The 24,488-nt window shown below is 36.9% G+C and overlaps 1 protein-coding gene across 2 annotated transcripts in view; it reads right to left on the bottom strand.

Moving 5' to 3' along the window:
- Positions 1–24,488, bottom strand: part of LOC112045799 (single-minded homolog 1) — a 71,145-nt gene that overhangs the window by 18,052 nt on the left and 28,605 nt on the right. The window contains exons 1-5 of one of the 2 annotated variants that reach the window (XM_052889722.1): positions 8,242–8,785; positions 3,293–3,514; positions 2,755–2,930; positions 1,117–1,232; positions 452–572 (exon numbers count right to left, since the gene is read on the bottom strand). In XM_052889722.1, the coding sequence (XP_052745682.1) occupies positions 452–572; positions 1,117–1,232; positions 2,755–2,930; positions 3,293–3,514; positions 8,242–8,305 (699 nt within the window). In that variant the 5' untranslated portion in view covers positions 8,306–8,785. Of the gene's footprint in view, positions 1–451; positions 573–1,116; positions 1,233–2,754; positions 2,931–3,292; positions 3,515–8,241; positions 8,786–24,488 lie in introns of those variants that run through there. The other variant, XM_052889723.1, reaches the window with a different exon arrangement.

A 24,488-nucleotide genomic window follows, 5' to 3' on the forward strand; every position in this document is an offset into this window, starting at 1 on the left:
TTCATGAGTTTCAAAGTTTTTAGGTAATCTATTAATAGAAAGCAAATTTTTGTAATTTTTTCAAAATTTTATAAGTTTAGTAGTTTCAGAGATTATAGTTTGAACTAATCTTGGTTATTATACATATAAATATTTTATTAAATAACTTAAGAAACCATTTATTTCAAAACTACGAAAAAAAATATTGAAGATTTGATTTGATGTCTTTCACATGATGAACTTTACAATTTTTATTTAATTTTCCATCTTGCCACCCAAAAATGGCATGTAGTAGCGCTTCTGTATTTTTTTTTATTTTCAGTACTTCCGGAGAAAAGTGAGGGGGGTGAATTTTCTTGAATAACTTGAAAATTATTTAAAAATATATTCTATTTATTTCAAAATTACAAAAAAATACATATGCTACGTCCCCAAGGGTGATCGATTAAGATGAAGAAGAATGTCGACTCACCTTGTACCCGGAGGTGGTGAGGCCGGCGTTTCGTTTGGCGAGCACGCACTTCATCCGGATGAAGAAGGCTCGCTCGCACTCGATATCCACGTTGGGGCTCCACGTGCCCCCCACTGGGTACCTACAATGTACACAAACATAAAGAACCAGGGAAATGCTGCGATATCAATGATATTTTAACCCACTTTAACACATTCGTGGTACGAGGTCAATGGACCTCGTAAGTATAGCATCTTCAAGAGTTACGAGGTCATTTGACCTCGTACCATACCACATAAAGTTTTAGTACGAGGTCAAAAAACCTCGTAACGCACCAGAGTAAAGTACAGAAAAATCAGTGCCGCAGCGGACTTGTTCTCAATTCGACGCATGTATTTTTTTTTTAATGTTTGTTACTTCAAAACTAATATATACCGCCGTGATAGCCCAGTGGATATGACCTCTGCCTCCGATTCCAGAAAGTGTGGGTTCGAATCCGATCCGGGGCAAGCACCTCCAACTTTTTATGAGATTGTGTTCAAAGGCTAACTTGTGGATTTTATCCTAGCCAAGGTAGCCCGCTTCCATCTTAGATTGCACCACTTACTATCAGGTGAGCTTGTGGTCAACGGCGAACTTGTAAAGAAAATAAAAATGTAAAGAATTAAAAAAAAAGTTAGTCTCACCCGAGCGTCGGCGGCACTATGTAAGTGTGAGGATGCTGCAGACTCAGCACCGCGTTCATCTCTTCGTGATCTGCTTGGTGGATGTACTCGTAGATAGAGTTACCGGTCAGCTCCACCTGTTGACAACAGACGTTTTTTTTTTTTAAAAAAAAAGAATATTTGCCATATCTTTTACAATATGACCAATACTCCCAATCCCCTCCAACTAGTCGAGAAAGACTGTGCTAGGAGTGGGTACGACAATAGATCAACGGGGCGGGGATCGAACCACCCATCAGTGATGAGTCCAACCGCTCTTACCGTTGAGCTATTGAGGCTTTTAATTTGTGGTTTATAAGTAAACTAGCGGCCTAAAAAAGTAGGCAGACCAAAGACGCGCTGGTCCGACGATATCGTCCAATTAGCAGGCAAAAATTGACTCACGGTGGCAAATAATAGAACTGAATGGTATCGGCTAGAGGAGGCCTATACCCAATGAGGGGTCCTTACTAGTTAAATAGATTTTATTAATTAGAAATAAGACTAACTCACTAACATACTAAACTTAAAACAGTTACACAATACAGTACTAACAATATACTAACATAAAAAAAAATTAAAACTGTTACTCTTATTAATTGAAAAACTTGTTTAATGTAATAATGCAAGGAATAATAAAGGCTTTGAAATTTAAATTGAAATTGAAGTAAACTGGCGGACACCCGCGACTTCGTCCGCGTGGTCTCAGTTTTTCACAAATCCAGCGGGAACTATGGATTTTTCCGGAATGAAAAGCGTTCCTTTTAGCAGATTCAGAAGTGATTACAAAAATAAGAAAACTAATTTCATCTGTCAGGACAACTTAATTAACAAATCAAACTGTAACCAAAATAAGACCCTAGAATGGCAGAGAATGACATTAAGTGAAGTCACGCACTTGTGAACGATGTGAGTAGGGTTAAATGATCCTTTGACTGTTAACAAACACTCCCCTTTTCCACTCAAGTCACTCTCCCCGCCTATCCCAAGTAACCCATAAAGAATTACACAACAAGAGATGTGGACGGCTCGAACGCCACAAGCACACTGTAGCCGTCCGTACCGCAAGTCGTTACAACGCGGCGATAACATTCCCTATGTGTTATTGCAGAGTAATATCTATTTCCAGTCCAAATTTCAGCAAAAGCGCTTCAGTGCCCCAGCGTAGGTAAATCTATCTATACCTACTTATAATAAATCTGTAGAGAGGTCAATTCTGTACATGAAATATATTTCCAAAATAACTATCAGGGGGTGATTAGTGGTCGATACTGATGCCAAAAATGCAATCAGTAAAATTTTTGTCTGTCTGTCTGTATGTTCTTTATAGAAACAAAAACTACTCGACGGATTTTAACGAAACTTGGTACAATTATTCTTCATACTCCTGGGCAGGTTATGGTATACTTTTCATTACGCTACAATCAATAGGAGCGGAGCAGTGAAGGGGAATGTTGAGAAAACGGGAGAAGTTACTTCATTTAAGCTTCCGTCGCCGTCGCATTGTCCCTACCATAGGGGTAGTAGGATAGGGGTAGGGTAGGGGTAGGCGTAGTAGTAGGTAATAAACATAGTACACATCACATACTTTTCGCCTTTATAATACTAGTGTGATTGTACCTGACTCAACCCGAGGTGTACGGACGCAGTTTCGCTGATGTACATGATCTTCCCGTCTGGTGCCACGACGAATATGAACCCGTCCAGGGTCTGGAGCAGGTGCGAGCCCAGCTCCCGGATGGAGAGCTCCCGCGGCTGTGGTGGTGGTGGTGCAGCACCCCACGCGTCGCCAAGACCTGGGGGGGATGATTGAAATTGATGAGAAAACACTATAGTCATAATTATCAACCCATATTCGGCTCCCTGAGCTCGAGTCTCCTCTCAAAACGAGAGGGGTTAGGCCAATAGTCCACCACTCTGGCCCAATGCGGATTGGCAGACTTCACACACGCAGAGAATTAAGAAAATTCTCTGGTATGCAGGTTTCCTTACGATGTTTTCCTTCACCGCTTGAGATTTTTGCCGGATTTGAACCCACGTCCTCCGGAATCGGAGGCAGAGGTCATATCCACTGGGCTATCACGGCTCTCTTTATATTAATAACCTTGCTGAGGTTAAAAGTACCAGGCGATCATAAACATAAATGTAGTAAACTCACCATCCGGGAATACTTGTCTCATTTTCAAATAACTTGTGGTCAATCTTATAACTGACGCCTTGTCCAGCTGTGAGGTGATAGCAGAGGGCAGAGGCAGAAGTTTGGCAAGCTCTAGAAACTCAGCGTTCTCTTTTTCTCTTCTGGATCTTGCTGCGTTCTTGCTTTTCTCCTTCATGATGGCCGCGCTGAGGACGTGCGAACGGTGTACCTCTTTGCGGCTAGCTGGTGGAAGGAGAAGAGAAGAATGTTAGTTTGCTTAACAGTTTGATACTGTTACCTTCACGTAACGTAAACGCGAATTTCTAAGGAATTGAAACTGGCACTGGCACTACTGCATAACTGTTTCAATTCCATATAGGAGTATGCCAGATCCTGACCCAGTCCTCACTCGAAATTTTGCGGAAAATGTAGATGTACTAAATATATTAAATTTTTAAATGATTGTTTTTTAATAAACCATTTTTACTGTTAAACTCCGGAATAAAAATCTGCCAAAAAAAGTAATTATATCCATTACGTTATTTCCTCATAGCTGACATTGTTTACTTATTTTTCAAAAACCTTATTGCGACCTTGGGTTCGAGCCCTTTAGAGCGTTTTTAGTGCATTCTAATTATTTTATGTTCAAAATGGCTAGAATCCAGAGCTGCGAAGTCAGATCAAAATGTAAAAATAAACTGTCATAACACTGTCAAACTATCAAAACTCGTAATAGACACCTCGGAGTAATTTGAAAATAATAAAATCACGTTTTTTTTATGTGCTAAGTGCTTCTGTATTTACAAAAAACCAATCACGACGCTTTATTCTATACATATATATCTACTTCATAATAAACTGCACATACTTAACCTTGAAATCAAACTTCAACTTGGATTTATTTTCATACCCCAAGTCATAAAGGGTTAAAAGGTAATATTTGTTTAATAGTACAAAAAATCCAATAAAATGATATATAATATATTGTTGCAAATTTTTTTTTTTAGTGGGTCAAACTTCTATACATTGTCTGGCATTGTCCTTTGCGTAAACGTCAACGTGATAGTAACAGTATGAAAATATTGAAAACTCCCTCTAGGCACACAGATATTGACGCTGGTTCACTGGGAAATAGGGCGGGCCCTAATGTGGGATATCTAACGTCACCCGGACGTGGGTTTTCTAACTCACGATCTCAGGGCGTCCGGACTGATTCACTCAGGTTACGGTTACACCATCCCGAATGGCCCTCTAAGCCGAGGTCCGAGTCTCATAGGAGACGCCTTTAGAGAGCCGTTCCGTCCTCTTTATTTCAGCCTTCGGGTCTCATCAGGCGATGCTTCTGCGCTCGCCCAAACCCCACATGGAGCCATCGGCACTTACTCAACACGAAAAAAAAACTAATATGGGACGCTACATGCGTTGACACATTAGCACCGTGTCATATCAGGGAGACAGAATCAAGACCGGGAGCCGCAGCAGAAAAAGCTGAAACCGGTAAGTGGCTCAAGTATGCCTCTCTGACAGAGAGTTACATATTTGTACCTTTTGCCGTGGTAAGAAGTAAATTATTACAAACTTTAATTGTACTACATGGCTATAGGCACAGAATATATGTGCTATAGGCCTTACAATCAAATCGGGATTATTTGACACTAAAGACATGGCTGTATGCTGATAGAAAAATTGTTTAATACATGGATTTGAAATATTTAAATGAAAAAAAACTGAAGACATGGTTGTACGGTGTAATACCTTTGCCTTTTCCCCATGGGAATGAATAAAAAGGGAAAAAAATGTACTGGTGCTCTTATAATACTCGCAAACGAAGTCGAGTGCAAAAGCTAGTTCACAGGATACATGATAAAATTATACATTCACACTTTCGTAATTTTAATGATGCAAGCATGAATATTTACCAACCCTTTGCGTCAGAAAAAAAGAAAATTTGGCGGGAAAACAACAGCGCGCCATGTTTTATTACTTTCAATGTATTTTTATATTTTTTTTAATATCTTGGCGGCTTTGAAGTCCGGTACTTTGAAATAGAGGATTTATTAATTTTTTACTGACCTACTAAATGTTAAAAATGTTAAAATTAAAACTCAAAATTTTGCATAAATTGTTTTAATTTGACTTTGATCTGTTTTTTTTTTATTACAAAAGTAATCTACTTAATTATTGTAATTTATTAAATAATAGTATGAGTTTTAGATTGGTTTAATTTTAGTTTCATTGACAGTTTTGCATAATTAAGATTTAAAGACAAGTAGGTACATTATAAAATTCACAATTTCAACAAAAAAATACACATTTCAAATAATATTAACAATTGTGAATTCTAAATATGCTTGGTGATTGGCTTGGCTTCTATGATTTATTATAAAATGAAGTATTTTTCGTTATTTATATTTTCTCTTTAACGTGCTTTTTCTTTTTTAATTCTTCACAAGTTAGCCCTTGACTACAATCCTACCTGATGGTAAGTGATTATGCAATCTGAGATGGAAGCGGGTTAACTTGTTAGGAGATGAAAAATCCACACCGCCTTCAGTTTCTACACGACACCGTAGGATATTGTGCTAGACCCAAAATGGACGTTCTCCTTTATTCTTATTAAAAAAATTATACATTCTTAACACAACGTCACAGAGTATCACGACCTGTAATGATGTAGGATGAATATGTATGAGCCCTTTGCACCTATGAAAAAAAAAAGAAATTGGCGGGAAAACAACAGCGCCATGTTGAATTATTCAGGGTTGGTAATACTTACAAATGTCCTTGCCGGCTTACAGAAAATAGAAATATGGACATCTAGGGTTGCCACTTGCGAAATTTTTATTTTTATTTATTTATTCAATGGCAAGTTAGTCCTTGACTAAGACCTCACCGGATGTAAAGTGACGATGCAGTCTAAGATGAAAGCGGGCTTACTTAAAAGAGGTACGAGTTTTTTTTTTTAAAGAATATTTGTCATATATTTTAAATATGACCAATATTCCCATTCCCCTCCAACGGTCGGGAAAGAGTGTATTAGGAGTTGGTACGACAATAGACCAACGGGGCGGGGATCGAACCAACACCCCTCGGTGATGAGTCCGACCGCTCTTACCGTTGAGCTATTGAGGCTCTGATTAAAATTATTTTATCCATATCTCTAACGGTTTTTGCGCATCGTACCGGTACGCTAAATCGCTTGGCGTTACGTCTTTGCCGATAGGATGGTAACAAACCACGGAGCCTATTACCAGACCATGCCTGTGCCAATTTAGAAATTACAAAAACCTAAACTGACCCGAGCTGGGAATCAAACCCAAGACCTCTGTGCTGAGAACCACAGTGCTAACAACTGCGCCAGAGAGGTAGTAAAAATCTAGGTGACATTGTCCCTTCGATTCGTATGTTTTTCGCGGATTAGGTATACTGATAGTTACCTAGTCGACAACCCTAACCGCCCTTTGGCTAACACCGCGCCAATAAAACAACAGATTGCAACCATTAACATTAAGTGTTGCCAGGAGTGGAGGAATTTGTGATAAAATTCCCTATTTATGCAATCATATTGACTACCTATTTTTAGTGTTACGATCACCAAGCGGCTACTTCGTTAGTTTAATGGTAAGAGTGACTTTGGATCAAGTCCCGTCAAGCGTTTTTCAGATAGCATGGGTCCGGTGACACTTGCCTTACGACGTTCATAATACGTACTGTTATCGTGAATCGCGGCAAACTTTCAAGAGTGAAACGAACTGTCACTGTACTCATGCTATCTGAAAAACACTATAGTTAGGAATTTGGTTGTACCTTGACGGCCTCAATTAAAAAAAAAACAAATAATAAAAAAAAACTGCCGTTTAATGCGATGCGTCCGATACGTACTATCTGTGGACGCCTACCATAAGCCCACCAACCCACATTGTAGCAGCGTGGTGAATGATAAAATCTATACTCTATACTAATATATAAAGCTGAAGAGTTTGTTTAGTTGAACGCACTAATCTCAGGAACTACTGGTCCTATTTGAAAAATTCTTTCAGTTTTAGATAGCCCATTTATCGAGGAAGACTATAGACTATTATCTCCTTATTCCTACGGGAACGGAAACCACGCAAGTGAAACCGCGTTGCGTTAGCTAATCCACTATATGACTGAGTTTTAGACAATTACGTGATAATGGAATAAATGATGGTGATAGCAAAAATATGGCTGAGTTTATGTGGGCTCTTCTCAGATTAGTGCGCGTTTGGAAAAAAAAGTAATTTTAATTTTAAGTTTTTCGACTTTACTTATCACCATAACAACATTGTCTTACAGTTACAAAAGTGCTTGTAAACGCTACAAATACATGAATTTTTAATGGGGATATGATGACTAGGTTTGAATATATTTATTTTTATGATACATTCGGGTAAATAAGGTCAATGTTAACTAATTTATACATAAAAAGCAAAGATTGTCTGGATATTTGCAAAATAAATGAGATTATAAAATTTCAAAATCTATTAAAAATCTTTTATCGTAATTAGATGAAAATTCATACAGTTTTCATGTTACATTTTTAATACATGAACTATAAACATAAACGCACAAATAACAAAGATATTAGTAATTTTGTTTGAACGCGCATACAAATCTAACGATCATTACATTGCCTACGACGTCATTAGTTCGTGCCATTTTGTATGGAGCGTTCTTGAGGGATCCGCGGCAGCGCCGCAAATCTGACCCTTTAAATCCCTGTAGCTCCGAAAGTAATGATCGCAGATACCCTGTTCCTTTTACAAAATTGCTTTACTATTAGCATACTCTTAATTTATATACAATTTAAAAAACTGTCATCATCCCTATTGTATTTAATGATTAACTCAAAATATTTTATTTTGAGTGATTTTAATTTTGACACTCATAGTGGATTTTGTAAAGTCATGATATCACTTCATGTATGTAGATAAAAAAAAAATACTTACGAAATTCCATATTATCAATGCCTGTTGTATATTTGCTCAACACTTTGCGACACGGATACTTCATTATTGTGGTATTAATTAATAATCTGTGGTTATTGCAATTATTTTTGTTATCTGTACGAATTACAAATTCAAAATTTTGTAATTGGAATGTAACGATGTTGTTATTTTACGGAGTAAGTTTCAAAACTTTCAATTTAATTTTAGAACGAAGGATTTAACAAATACAGACAATAAATTTGTCTATGATTCTTATTTGTTGAATGTAAAAAACACACACTGATTTTACTAAAGTTTGTAAAGCTTCACAAATTACAATTTTCGACCACACGAATTTCAAAACAAATTGACATAAAGTTTGTAATTTGTCTGTAGTTCTTATTTGATAAATTATACTACAAAATTTAAACTATACGCGTCATAACTTAGTCGAACTTAGGCTGTTTATAGTCTGCTTATCAGAGTCCAAAACGTCTAGTATCCAGAGCCGTAAAAAAAAATCTTCCGCGCGTAATGGAATTAAAAAAAATAATTGCACCTTACACCAACAGGTTCAAACGCTAACTGAACACACCTTCCTTCCTTATGTCCGTTTCCGAAAAAAAAAAATCCGCAGGTACAATGGATGTCAAACCCGTATAGATTTGAGGACTTCGACAATATAATGCCATTGTTCATTTTGTTTGACACTGTTGTCATCTCTATCTTGTTACGTAACGGTTTGGGTGACAAAAAATTGCGATAATAATCATCATATTTTATTAATACATCAGTACACATTAAAAGTGTCTGTGTGTTGTCTGTGTGTTGCTTATAGTGGGGATGATGACTAGGTTTGAATATATTGATTTTTATGATACATTCGTGTAAATAAGGTCAATGTTAACTAATGTATACATAAAAAGCAAAGATTCACTGGATATTTGCTAAATAAATAAGATTATATAATTTCAAAATCCACTAAAAATATTTTATCGTAATTAGATGAAAATTTATACAGTTTTAGCTTCCTTACATTAAATGTAACATTTTTTAATATGTGAACTTAAGAACATGAAACATAAACGCAGAAATAACAAAGATATTAGTAATTTTGTTTAAACGCCCATACAAATCTAACGATCATTAATTGCCTAAGACGTCATAAGTTCGTACCATTTTGTATCGGGCGTTTTTCAGGGATCCGCGGCAGCGCCGCAAATCTGACCCTTTAAATCCCTGTAGCTCCGAAAGTTAAAGTTAGTTTTCACAATCCGTTCATCTCTGTCATTCAGAAAAAAACATGGCGACCGACTCATAGATACAACCATAGACAACATAAATAGTGAGTAACACGGTATAGGACAGTCGTGCTACAATTGGGAAAAACTTTTATGCATAGAGTATGTCGCTGGCGCTATCTCTAGTATAAAATATCCTGCAACAACGGATGTCTCAAATAAAATCAAATATCTTTATTTGCAAGCTAGCACGCCCAGCGGATTCACCCGCTGAGTTCCCAAAACGTTACATACATATCTATTCAATAGATATCTATTCAATAGTCGAAGATAGCGCGTCGCGATTCATCATCATCATCATATCAGCCGATGGATGTCCACTGCAGGACATAGGCCTTTTGTAAGGACCAAACATCACGATTCTAAGCCGTTTACATCCAGCGAATTCCTGCGACTCTCTTGATGTCGTCAGTCCATCTGGTCTTGGTCGACCAACACTGCGTTTTCTAGTGCGGGGTCGCCATTCCAGCACCTTGGGACCCTAACATCCATCGAACTATGTGCCCCATCCATTGCCTTTAGCTTCGCGACACGTTGAGCTATGTCAGTGACTTTGTTTCTTTTACGGATCTCCTCATTTCTGATTCGATCACGCAGAGAAACTCCAAGCATAGCTCGCTCCATCGCCCGCTGAGTGACTTTGAGCCTTGTTGTAAGGCGACCAAGTCTCAGATATGTGTGTATGTATGTATTAGGGTTGCCAACCGTAGGTACTATAATATATAGTATCGTAATATATTTCAGGTCGGCGTAGTATATACTGTTGAAAAAATATATAGTAAGTAGGTACGAAAAAATACCATATTTTGAACATAACTGAAATCTAACAAACAAAATATTCATTTTAAAACTTTATTAACATTACTCTTTGAAAGATAATAGCGTTTAAAATTTGTCTATCTTACTGAGTTACAAACATTAAACGAACAAATTAGCAAAAAAGTTAAAAAAATAATTAAAATTCAAATATGAAAAAGAAATGAAATCCTTCGGAATGTTAGTCTCCAAGCTCTACAAGTACTATTCGCTTAGTTTGTTTGGACAAAAGGAAATATCTAGATCTCGAAATAGCGAATATTTTTTGTAGCTAAATCTGAAAAATACTATATTTTTCTGAAAAATATTGGCAACCCTATTAAGTAAATATGTATTGTCTAGAAATTACATCTCTATTCAATACATATCAGCCGATCACAGCGCGTCGAGATTATTATAAGTAAACATAATGAGCAAATGTTATGCACAGACACGAGTTGTAACTTTTGAAAAGAATCAATAAAATGACGTCCATTCGCATAATATGCTATAGGTATTTATCTGCAGACATCTTGGCGCGTGAAGTCTTGAATGGCATCTTTTTTAACCGACTTCAAAAAGGAGGAGGTTCTCAATTCGGTCGGTATTTTTTTTTTTTTATGTAAGTATGTACACCGATTACTCAAAGACGCTTGGATCGATTTCGAAAATTCTTTTTTTGTTTAAAACGGTATAGTCCCCATTTGGTCCCATTGCCATCATGTCAAGATCTAATGATGGAATCTTCGAGAAATTGAGGGGAACTTTCGAAAATTATATGGGTGTCTAGTGTGTTCGTATACTTTTCCATTTAGTACTTTTAAGCACTACAATTTCATGAAGGTTTAAAATCGATCTGATGATGGAGCCATAAAACAGACGAGGGAACTCCTCGGCATTTTAGAGCAGTTACCTTGTGTTTGGGCTTGATTAATTTGTATTAATGAGAACTTTCCACATAGATAGGTTGTGACTGTCATTTAGGGGTTTCGTGATGAAGACCAAGAACAATTAAGGGAACTCCTTAACAGTTTACAGTAACTACCTTGTGTTTGGCCTTGATTAATTTGTATTGCTGAGAACTTTCTACCTAGATGAGTTGTGTTTGTTATTAGGGGTCTGATGATGAAGACCAAGGTCAATTAAGGGAACTCCTTAACGGTTTACGGTAGCTACCTTGTGTTTGGGCTTGATTAATTCGTATTGCTGAGAATTTTGTACCAAGATGGGTTGTGACTGTCATTAGGAGTCCGATGTATTCGTTTGAGATGAAATTTTACACTAAAAATGGAAAAATAATAAAAATTTTAATAAAAAAAATACAACCGACTTCAAAACCTAAAAACGTACCCACTAAACTAAAAAGTGAAAAATAACATCATTATGTGTTCTACCTGCTGATCAGTATGAAGGCGGTGCTTAGCCGGTGTTGTCTTAATTTAAGCCATTTCTGACTGCACTACATGAAACAACACTGTCTGCAATAACTAAATCTATAAGATATTCTCACATGGCTTGAATTAATACATCACCGGCTTAGCACCGCCTTCATACTGATCAGCAGGTAGAACATATTATGATGTTATTTTTCACTTTTTAGTTTAGTGGGTACGTTTTTAGGTTTTGAAGTTGGTTGTATTTTTTTATTAAAATTTTTATTATTCAGTTATTGAATAATCGGCATTACTTTGGGAAAGTTCATAATGATTACTTTTTGTCGCAACTCATATTCTGTTCACCGTTGAGTGCGAGTCTTCTCTTAATGAGAGGGGTTAGGCCTTCCACCACCTGGCCCAAAGCTGATTGGCAGACTTCAGATTGGAATTTAGTGAAATAATTGGAATAAAAAACAACCTGAAATGATTAAACTGTCTTCCAAATATCTTATTACTCATTATTAAACAAATCGTTACTTTATTAGATGGTTAATACATTAGTTCAATTTAACTTATCACCACATAAATAATATGTCATCCGTGATAGCCCAATGGATTTGACCTCTGCCTTCGATTCCGGAGGGTGTGGGTTCGAATCCGGTCCGGGGCATGCACCTCCAACTTTTTAGTTATGTGCATTTTAAGAAATTAAATATCACGTGTCTCAAACGGTGAACGAAAAACATCGTGAAGAAACGTGAGGAATTTTCATTTTCATAATTCTCTGCGTGTGTGAAGTCTGCCAACCCGCTTTGGGCCAGCGTGTTGAACTATTGGCCTAACCCTTCTCATTCTGAGAGGAGACTCGAGCTCAGCAGTGAGCCGAATATGGCTTGACAATGATGATGATGCACATAGGCACAAAGTGGATCGCAATAAAGGCTCGTAATAAGTTCTCAGGGTAGGCAGCGCATTTTTGCATCTATGGTGTGCACGCCGCTGAATACCAACCAGCTACTTAAGAGCGCGCAGCGCGTCGGTACGATATGGATAAAATTCGAAGCGCAAGCGAGACGCCGAATTATGACTTTCACGTGAGTGAAAAGCACGGAGCGATTGATGCGCGACGCAAATTTTATGACGTGAGCGCCAAAACCATTTTTACCTAATTGCAAGTAAATTAAACAACATAACGAAAAACAAAATGGCCATGTTCAAGATATATACCTAATTTTCTATACAAAACAAAAATTTAAGAAAATAAGTTTGCTTTTCCTGAGATTGAATGCAAAATGTGAGCAAAACATGTATTTTTAAATAAAATAAACGATCGAGTAAAGTTTTACAAATTGTGTATTTTGTATAGTCATAACGAAGTCACTTTGAAATATCATTTACCCAAATATCAGGCTCCTAACTTTTCCAGAATCTGAGATACAGAACCATTTGTAACCACCAAATTACATATTGCACACTCTTAACAAACAGTGTCCCAGCAATAAACACTTGTGCACTCGAGCAAGCGCTCACACAGAGCACACGTGCACTAATCCTGCGGATCCGGGCGTGCGCCGGTGGTCCACACTTCATGTGTTGTTTTAAAGGGACAGCTGTGAGAGGTTAGTAGAGATAAATCGTTGCATACGTCACAAAATGGCGGGTAATAGGGATGATGACAGTTTTTTAAATTGTATATAAATTAAGAGTATGCTAATAGTAAAGCAATTTTGTAAAAGTAACAGGGTATCTGCGGTCATTACTTTCGGAGCTACAGGGATTTAAAGGGTCAGATTTACGGCGCTGCCGCGGATCCTTGAAAACGCCCCATACAAAATGGTACGAATTAAATACGTCGTAGGTACATAATGATCGTTACATTTATTTATTTGCGTTCGAACAAAATTACTAATATCTTTGTTATTTGTGCGTTTATGTTTATAGTTCATGTATTAAAAAATGTCACATTTAATGTAAGGAAGCTAAAACTGTATGAATTTTCATCTAATTACGATAAAATTATCTTTTTCCATTTTTTTTTTAAAGAATAATTGCCATATCTTTTAAACACGATCATCCCATCGTACTACGACTGTATTAGGAGTGGGTACGACAATAGACCAACGGGGCGGGGATCGAACCACCACCCCTCGGTGACGAGTTCGACCGTTACCGTTGAGCTATTGAGGCTCTAAAATGCGAGTTTGTATGGAGACTGGGTTTCTTCTTTCTTAAAAGAATATAGCCTTATTTCATAGCCACATAGGCTGGACCAACAAGGCAGTTATTAATTAAAATAGGACAAATAATTAAAATTCAGTTAAGCCTAAAGATTTATTTCCTTTGCGTGGGAACGGAGTAACAAGTCAATAAATTTACGCGCCAAAGTCAATATCTATGGCATTGTTTTTTTTTGTCGGCAAAGGCGTAGCGTCATAATGCCTATTGTCTCTGGCCGCAAAGACGGACGCACGTGTCCGAAGCAGGTTTTACTGTGTTTTGTTTATTTTGGACATCTCTTTTTTGCAAAAGTACACCTGTAGAGTCATTCATGAGTAATTGATAATTTGCTTTGGGTGTGAGAATTTTTGATGGAAGTTGTAAGTTGTAGTAGAGTTTTTTTTGGGATATACCTCAGAGGATAATTGCCTCATTGGTTCTGTGGTTAGCCTATGTTGTTTAGGATCACGGAGTCCAGGGTTCGAATCCGGTCGGGCCATATCAGATCTACTGAGTTTTTTACTTACTAAAAAATATTTTTCGAATGTCTCCCAGCTATAAATTACTGGATAACAGTAATGTGTTACTTTCCACCTTTCCATAGACAATTCTAAAAGCGTAGGTTTGCATACGAGAAAATAGTTATGGTTTAAGTGGCTAGCTATTTACCTACTTTTACTTATTTTTATCGTAATGGTGCTTATGCGTTTACTTAAAGTCACAACATTCCCACGCCTTCACTGTAGAAATTAAAAAAAAAAACTCCATTCATATTCAGCATTCATCATCATCATCATCATTATCAACCAATATTCATCTCACTGCTGAGCTCGAGTCTCCTCTCAGAATGAGAGGGGTTAGGGCAAATAGTCCACCACGCTGGCGGATAGACAAACTTTACACACGCAGAAAATTGAGAAAATTCTCTGGTATGCAGGTTTCCTCACGATGTTTTTCCTTCACCGTTTCAGACACGTGATATTTAATTTATTAAAATGCACACAACTGAAAAGTTGGAGGTGCATGCCCCGGGCCGGATTCGACCCACACCCCACACCCTCTGATTTCGATAGGCTAGGTATTTACCTACTTTTACTTAATTCGTAATGGTGCTTATGTGTTTACTTATACAAGTCACTTCATTCCCACGCCTTCACTGTAGAAAATAAAAAAAAAACTCCATTCATATTCAGAATTGCCGTGTCAAAATTGTAAAACAAGTTAGCTAACAATTATTTCGTACAATAAACAAAGAATTTTACAATATATTCCTTGTGTTCTAACTCATAAGGTTTACAGCAAGGAGTTTTTATTAGTGTTTTTTTTTTCTAAAAATCTATTGTCTATGGTCGGTTGACAGTGACAGGTCCAAATTGGCGGGGCTTGTAAAAGCGCGGGAAAGATGGCTAACAATGGGACCTGTTGTTTTACTATTTATTTACCGTATTGCCTTTAGTTTATTACTAATCATAAAACTTTTATTTATGCATTTTTTTTTTGTTTGCTGTTTGGTCAAATCTGTGATTGTGATATAAATGATTTTTATTTAATTAACATTTACATAAGTTAGATAGACTGATAGCCGTGATAGCCCAGTGGATATGACCTCTGCCTCCGACTCCGGAGGGTGCAGGTTCGAATCCGGTCCGTGGCACCTCTCCAACTTTTCAGTTGTGTGCATTTTAAGAAATTGAATATCACGTGCCTCATGCGGTGAAGGAAAACATCGTGAGGAAACCTGCATACCAGAGAATTTTCTTAATTGTCTGCGTGTGTGAAGTCTGCCAATCCGCATTGGGCCAGCGTGGTGGACTATTGGCCTAATCCCTCTTATTCTGAAATTCTCGCGATTTTTTTAATTTTTAATTATTTTTAAGTTCATGGTAGATTTAATTACAGCATTGTCAACGGCGCAGGGTGCGCAGAAAAACTTTAACAAGTTTATGTGTGCACCTTTTAATTTATCATTGTATTTATTATAAATAATTATAAAAATTAAAAAAAAAATGTTAGTAGCTAAGTTAAGAGTAGCTAAATTCGTATCAATTTTTGCAGTGATTTTCTTGGCACGTAACATATCTATAGTATACAATATCGTTGCCTATAGGGTAATTCCAGGATAGATGCCCCAGTGGGATAGATGACTTGATTTTTATTTCACTATGTTAGGAGCACTGTAGGAGTTAAATTTTACTGTAAGTAACGAGTCCTCCCCCTGCAAACCTTAGTGTCGGGAGGAATTTCGACCGGAGTGCATGAGCTTCGTCTGTGTGAGTAAAAATGTTCCGCGGTGAGACGACAAAAGGCGCCAAAATAAGATTCGTAAGTTCTTTCAACAGTGTATTTTTTCTCTCGCTTATAATTTTATTTTTTTTTCTATTTGTCTGCTTGCATTGAAGATTAGCCTATGTAAAGTGATAGATTTTATAGTAATTGAAACTCAACTTTTGTTTTTATTGATAAGGGCATCTATCCCCTACAAAAAGTATAGTTGCCCCGTTTTTTATTAGGATAGATGCCCCTAAGGGCAACTATCCCCAACTGTTTATTATAAGTGTTGTGTTGTTGCAGGAGAGCAAAATGCCTCGTAAATATAAAAGGAAACAGGGTGTTGTCCCTCGTACTGTAACCTAGACCGAAGACAGTATGCTAGCAGCGTTTGAAGAGATGAAAAAGGGAGAGAAAGGCGTAAATCAGATTTCTAGAATATAAGGAATACTATTTAAAATATTAAGACGAAGATTTGCCGTTAACAGCAATTCTTATTTTTAAAGTTACTGTATGTGTTGTTGTTTTAAATTTGAATTACTTTTACTTTGTATTGTATTGCATCATATCATTGTAGTTACTGTCTGGCATAATTATTACTGAAAAAAATTATATATATCTAGCATTTATTTTTATTTGTTTTATGAAAACATCCTGTAATAACAAAAAACGACTCGTGGCTCTTACATTCAAATTAGGAGAAGCTGGATTTCCGCTGGACCGAACAGCAATACGTCAGTTAGCATACCAGTTTGCTAAAAAGCTACAGCTAAAGTATAACTTTGACAAAGATGGCCAAGAAATGAAAATGAAAGTTATATAAAACACCATAAAGACTGATTATAATAATATAGTTGTTTGATTTCAGAACAAACCAATTACAATGTTCAATCTAAGTCGCCAATCCCCACTAAGGGCACCTATCCTCAGAAGATTTTTCATGATAAGTCTTCTATCCGCCACAGTAGGCGTCTATCCCATTTTTTAGAGGTTCATAAAATTACAATTTACACAAAATCTACACAGTCTATATCAGAAAGATTCAGATAATATAGAACATTAAGAAATATATTTAATATCTCCCAAAGAACGCAATGCTCTAAGATTATAAAATTCGGAGTTATTAAGCATTTTCGAAAAGTGGGGCATCTATCCTGGACTTACCCTACCCGTTTCTAGTACCTAAGACGTATAGCTAGGTACATAAGATTTGTCCGTAGTAGCTTAAATAAAAAAAGAAACACCCATAAATAGATCAATAGCAGTATATCCTCCAAAAATGTTTTAAAATCCCGAAACGAAAAAATGTCGAATCGTCACGCACGAAAACGATCTATAACGATTTGGATGTTCGAACGTGAACAAAATGGCGGACTACGATTTTTTTTTCACATTTTATTTGTTACGTTTAGATGCATATTTGTTTTTATTGCACCCGATCCTTGGTTTAAGTCACGGATATGCCATTAGATGACAAATAAGTATTTAGTTTAATGGTGTTCCGAATTTTTGGGGATTAGGTAAACTGAAGTGTTAAAACCGATTGTCGGCTTACAACTTACAATGGAGTTGGAAAAAAAGGTTCAAGTTAGATTTTTTTTTATTCTTTACAAGTTAGCCCTTGACTACAATCTCACCTGATGGTAAGTGATGATGCAGTCCAAGATGGAAGCGGGCTAACTTGTTAGGAGGAGGATGAAAATCCACACTTCTTTCGGTTTCTGCACGGCATCGTACCGGAACGCTAAATCGCTTGGCGGTACGTCTTTGTCGATAGGGTAACTAGCCACGGCCGAAGCTCTCCCCCAGACCTGGACCAATTAAGGAAACGTCAATCGGCCCTACCAGGCATCGAACCCAGAACCTCCGTCTTGTAAATCCACCACAAAAGCCGTCAAAACAGAAAAGGTTTTGACCTCTTTAGGCCGATTGACGTTTTCTGGCGGAAATAAAAGAAAATATTTTTCAACTAAGTATTTTTGATTACACAAATCTACGAATTTACTTAAAGTCTTCCGAAATAATATTCATTCTCTTCCAAGAAACGCAACACTAATATGGGTAAAATGGCGGATTGATGACGTTTTCGATGCAGTAGTCGACTTGACGTTTGCTGTCAATTGTCATGTCATAGTTGCTCTATGGGCGCCTTACTGATATAACTCAAAAACTTGGGTTTTTATTTTATTTATTTCTTTTTATTTAGTTAGATTTATTCACTTATTTAGATTTTAATAAAATCCTTGTATTTTTTTAATTTTAATGATACGCGGTACAAGAGTGAAATAGACCATCTCCTTTAACCTATAGGACTAATATAGCAACAAAGTAAACTAAATACCTACTTAAGTATAATTAGTTTGTGTATGGTTGTACCCTAATGTACAATACCCAATGAAAATAGTCAAACCGGAACAGTAAATACAAAATACTTGTGAATTTATGCTATGTTACAATGTATAGTAAAGGCATGGCCAGATATAGCTGAAAGCAAGCGAGAAAATTAAATACATACCACAGATTATAGAATAATAGACAGAGCGTACGGAAGACGGCAGGGATGCAGCCATTCCAAATACAATTTTAAAAACTAATACATTCTCGAGTCAGTAAGACACATAGTAATCTATACTTATAATAAATCTGTAGAGAGGTCAATTCTGTACATGAAATATATTTCCAAAATAACTATCAGGGGGTGATTAGTGATCGATACTGATGCCAAAAATGCAATCAGTAAAATTTTTGTCTGTCTGTCTGTCTGTCTGTCTGTCTGTCTGTCTGTCTGTCTGTCTGTCTGTCTGTATGTTCTTTATAGAAACAAAAACTACTGGACGGATTTTAACGAAACTTGGTACAATTATTCTACATACTCCTGGGCAGGTTATAGTATACTTTTCATTACGCTACGATAAATAGGAGCAGAGCAGTGAAGAGAAATGTTGAGAAAACGGGAGAAGTTACTCAATTTTTTAAGCTTCCGTCGCGTGTACAGCCATAATGGTTTAAGCTACATAAAAATCATGTATGACGGAAATGTTTTCCTTAAAATTTTCTATAAAAATACAACAGCATATATATGTCTATCTTTTATGGTTGACTCACAATAGCACGTGTAACTCCCGATAGCTTAGCAGTTCGGAGCTTTCTAATTAAATTTGTCTACTCTTATGTTTATAAGACTCATCACCCATCCCTAACTAAAAAAGTTAACATTATTACCTATTCAATAAAAAAAGAATCATAAAAATCGGTAAAGAAACACCAAAGTTATACAAGAAATACCCTAAGCCATCGCGCGTGTATACTAATTCATGCTATATGGATTATTTTTGTGTAACGGTTGCCGCGCTCGGCGCGACTCGCGGGGGGGGGGGGGGGGGGAATAGAGAAGTGCAGCCTTAATGGTAGGGTAGGGTAGGGGTAGGGTAGGGGTAGTGTAGGGTAGGGTAGGGGTAGGGTAGGGGTAGGGCAGGGGTAGGGTAGGGGTAGGGTAGTGGTAGGGTAGGGGTAGTTGAAAGTTTACAACGACTTTCACGCGAACGAAGTCGCGGGCGTCCGCTAGTCTATACTAATTTTATAATGCTGAAGAGTTTGTTTGATTGAACGCGCTAATCTCAGGAACTACTGGTCCGATTTGTAAAATTCTTTCAGTGTTCTAACACTGAAAGAAGCCTATTTATCAAGGACGGCTTTAGGCTATATTATATTCTCGTATTCCTACGGGAACAGGAAGCAGTTAAAGGAAAATTATTTATCATTTAAACTAAAAATTTCATGTTAGTAATCACATCCTACTTCCTACTAATATTATAAACGCGAAAGTTTGTATGGATGTTTGTTACTCTTTAACGCCGCTACTACTGAAGCGATTTGGCTGAAATTTTGAATGGAAATAGATTTTACTCTGGATTAACACATAGGCTACTTTTTATCCCGAAAAAATCCGTGGTTCCCGAGGGATTTGTGATAAACTAAATTCAAACACGGACGAACTCGCGGGCGTCCGCTAGTCTCATATTTAAAATATGAAAAAAAAATCAATCTAGTAGAACGATAATGAACAATTTAAGACGATTTAAAAAAAAAGTTTCAACTAGCCTATTTTAACGGAAAATTTTCGCTTCACGTTTAGAAGGTGTATTAATAGGGATGATGACAGTTTTTTAAATTGTATATAAAAGAAGTGTATGTAAATAGTAAAGCAATTTTGTAAAAGGAACAGGGTATCTGCGATCATTACTTTCGGAGCTACAGGGATTTAAAGGGTCAGATTTGCGGCGCTGCCGCGGATCCCTGAAAAACGCCCCATACAAAATGGTACGAACTAATGACGTCGTAGGTCATAATAATGATATCACATAATGATCGTTAGATTTGTGTGGGCGTTCAAACAAAATTACTAATATCTACCTCTGTTATTTGTGCGTTTATGTTTATAGTTCATTTATTAAATATGTCACATTTAATGTAAGGAAGCTAAAACTGTATGAATGTTTATCCAATTACGATAAAATATTTTTAATAGATTTTGAAATTTTATAATCTAATTTATTTTGCAAATATCCAGACAACCTTTGCTTTTTATGTATAAATTAGTTAACATTGACCTTATTTACCCGAGTGTATCATAAAAATCAATATATTCAAACCTAGTCATCATCCCCATTGGTATATGTATTCATATTTCTATTTATATATATTCTAATATTATATATATAGGTATGTTATATTAATTATTATTGTAAAGTAATGTCGAGTAAAAGTATGGTCGAGATCTTCGCGTTCCATTCTTACTTTACACTTCTAATTTGGTATAGGTAACTGCATATTATTAGGAGCACACAGGAGAGGCGCCATAATTGGATCTCGCTCCATTTTAAAATTTACTTCGGGCCGGCGCTGCAAGTCAGTAAAGTATTCCGGCATGTGGGAGGCTTCGGCCATGGCTAGTTACCACGCTACCGGCTAAACAGTCTAGTCTAGTCTGGTCTAGTCTAGTCAGTAACCCTATCGGCTAAAAATATCGCCTCAAAGCCGTTCGTCCGTATGTGTCCACACCTTACTTGTTGCTAATACACCGGCAGGCGTACGTGCTCGCGGCTGCTGTTATTTACTCTATAGAGCACGTAGCCGATCGATTACCGGCATACTTGCCCGATGACACGCAACTTACTTTGTAACCTTGCTGCAGCTGCAAGACTTCATCGTCAACCCATATTGGGCTCACTGCTGAGCTCGAGTCTCCTCTCAGAATGAGAGAGGTTAGGTTAGTCCACCACGCTGGCCAAATTTCATTTTTGTATATCAAGCGCTTTTTGTGATTTCGTGATTTGTGACCTTTTGCTTTTATATATAGCCGCGTATTTCTCGTTACCGTGAGAGTACAGGGATATAATATAGCCTATGACACTCACAAATAACGTGACTTTCTAGTGGTAAAATACTTTTCAAAATCGATTCAGTAGATTCTGCTGCTGTACAATAAAAAAATTTACCTAATTTTCCCGAAATTCTCGTAAAAATCCGTATTTCTAAATGAAGTAGGTACCTACATGAGTAAGATAAGTTAATTTATTTCTACGAGTCAGCATAATCTATGCACCTATTTTTTTTTTTATTGTTTACATGTTAGCCCTTGACTTGATCAAGTGATGATGCAATCTTAGATGAAAGTGTGAAAGGATTGAAATTATACACGCTGGATTTCCCAGCAAATTATTTATATTAGTTATAAATAGATTATTACTTTTTACATTTACAAACGAGCGAAGCCAAGGTTAAAAAAAAAAGACAAGTCATTTGTCATTGTCAAAGAGTATAGAGCAAGTGAAAAGAGATCACAGACACATAATGCAGACTATATTGCCTATTGCATTCTATACACTAACAAAATGTGCCAACTTGTTAGGAGAAGTATGAAAATCCACACCCCTTTCGGTTTCTCTAAAAAAAAATCTATTTCCATTCCAAATTTTAGCCAAATCGCTTTAGTAGCCGCAGCGTTAAAAAGAAACAAACATACTTACACACAAACTTTCTCCTTTATAATATTAGTGTGATATGTAAGTTAAGTTATTTCTCTAAGTCAGCATGCGCGTACAGTTTATTTTGAAAATGTGTAAAAACAAGAAATAATTCAACGGAAGAACACATAAATAATTTCGTGTTTTTTGTGCAAGCCCAGCTTACGGGGATTATGTTGTTGGTCGGATGCAAGAGTTATGGTTGCCGGGGCGGTGGTAATCCGACGGCTAAACGTTTGGGACATCTGGCGCTACCAAACGGTGAGGAATTTTATGAATAACTCACATTACGCATCCATATTCGGTAAGTAGGTAAGTAAATCGTAATAGTAATAGTAATAGTAAGAAAAGAAAGATCTTTATTTTTAAGTAATGCCACATATCACATTAAATCTAAATTATAACATATAATCTTTTTTACTATATAAAAATAAGTCGGGTTGTCCTTCCTGACGCTATAACTCCAGAACGCACGAACCGATTTCCACGGTTTTGCATTCGTTGGAAAGGTCTCGGGCTCCGTGAGGTTTATAGCAAAGAAAATTCAGGAAAACTTTCAACGTAGGGTAGGGGTAGGGTAGAGGTAGTTGAAATTTTACATCGAGTTTCACGCGGACGAAGTCCCGGGCGTCCGCTAGTCTACTATACAACGTGTCCCAAAATTCAACGATAAGCGGGCGCCAAAAGATTGACCTGCTCATGAGCACTTAAGGAAAAATAATAAAAAAAATATACCTAAATTTTTTTTTTAGTTACAAAATAAATTTTAAAATTCTTTGAAAATTTACACCTTGTATGATATTTTGAACTACCGCAGCTACAATTTCTTAAATATGCTTAAGATTTTTTTTGTATCGGAACCTAAGTAGTACTACTATTCACCACAACTCTTAAAAACACCACAATGCCCGCAGTTTTTACACAAAAAAAAATCAAAATATTTTTTTTCCCTCAAATTTTTAAAGATTTTTACTTTCAGTCTACTTTGACTCATGGTCTTGCAAAAAAAAGTATGAACACCGCTATGGCAAGTTATTTTCAAAGTTGACGCAACTAATCAAGATTTCAAAATAGTATAATACCCTAGGATAACTAGTCACAAAAAAAAATATGCGTACCATTTGTAAACAAGAACCAAATTTCTTAATTGTTCTTGTTGTTAGTAATAAATTTTACTATGTTCCAAAAATGTGTTTGTTATTTTAATTACACAACATTAAAGTAAATGTTCGAATTGTTTTCCACCGGCATTAATACAGGCACGACATCGCCTTAAAAACGACCGTTTTATTTTTCGCGCATATCTTCTAGCATTGATATGTGCCGCAGCCTGAGTGATTTTTTGCCGAAGCTCGTCCAATGTCGTAATCGGTTTTGCGTAGATCCTGTCTTTGAGACAACCCCAATAAAAGAAATCCAGGGGGTTTAGGTCGGGTGATCGGGGTGGCCATAGGATAGGACCAAGTCGCCCGATCCAACGCCCCGGATACTCGTGGTCTAGGTATTGTCTCACAGGACGAGCGTAGTGAGCTGGGCAACCATCATTTTGATACCACATATTTTGAAGGTCGCTTAGGGGGACGTCTTCTAGTAATTCTTGCAAATCATTTTGTAAAAAGTTCAAATAACTGTCCCCATCTAAGTTTCCTTGTAATTCAAAAGGCCCAATCACTTTTCCATTTAAAATGCCCGTCCATAAGTTGACCTTAAATTGATATTGGGATTTGTCTTCTCTCATCAGGTGCGGATTCTCATTGCTCCAGCTGTGTAGGTTGTGAAGATTTAAATAGCCATCTTTCTTGCAGGTTGTTTCATCCGACCATAGTACTTTATCCAAGAACTGAGGATCTTCCCGATGCTTTTGAAGCATCACTCGGCAAAATGCGATCCGCAGTGGATAGTCCCGTGATAGTAACGTTTGTACACGTCTGTAATGATATGGGTGTAGCCGATGACGTTTTAGTATTCGATGTGCTGAACTTTTTGGGATTCCCGTAGCTGCTTCTATGGCACGCACTGAGGTAGTTGAATCAATGTTTATTTCATTGAGAACTTCTTCATCGCATTCCGATCTAGGTCTTCCAGCGTTTCTTCTAGCTGACGGCAAACGACCCTCCGAAAACGCTTGATGCACATTCATAAATACCCGATAATCTGGATATCTTTGAGCGTTTGGGTACCTTTCTCGATACAATCTGCTAGCAGCGTTAGCATTGCACCGACATTCTCCATAAATGAGATGCATGTTAGCGTATTCCATCGGCGTGTATGGTTGCGGCATGATA

Source organism: Bicyclus anynana, chromosome 26 (genome assembly GCF_947172395.1).
Source record: "Bicyclus anynana chromosome 26, ilBicAnyn1.1, whole genome shotgun sequence".
Lineage (NCBI taxonomy): Eukaryota > Metazoa > Arthropoda > Insecta > Lepidoptera > Nymphalidae > Bicyclus > Bicyclus anynana.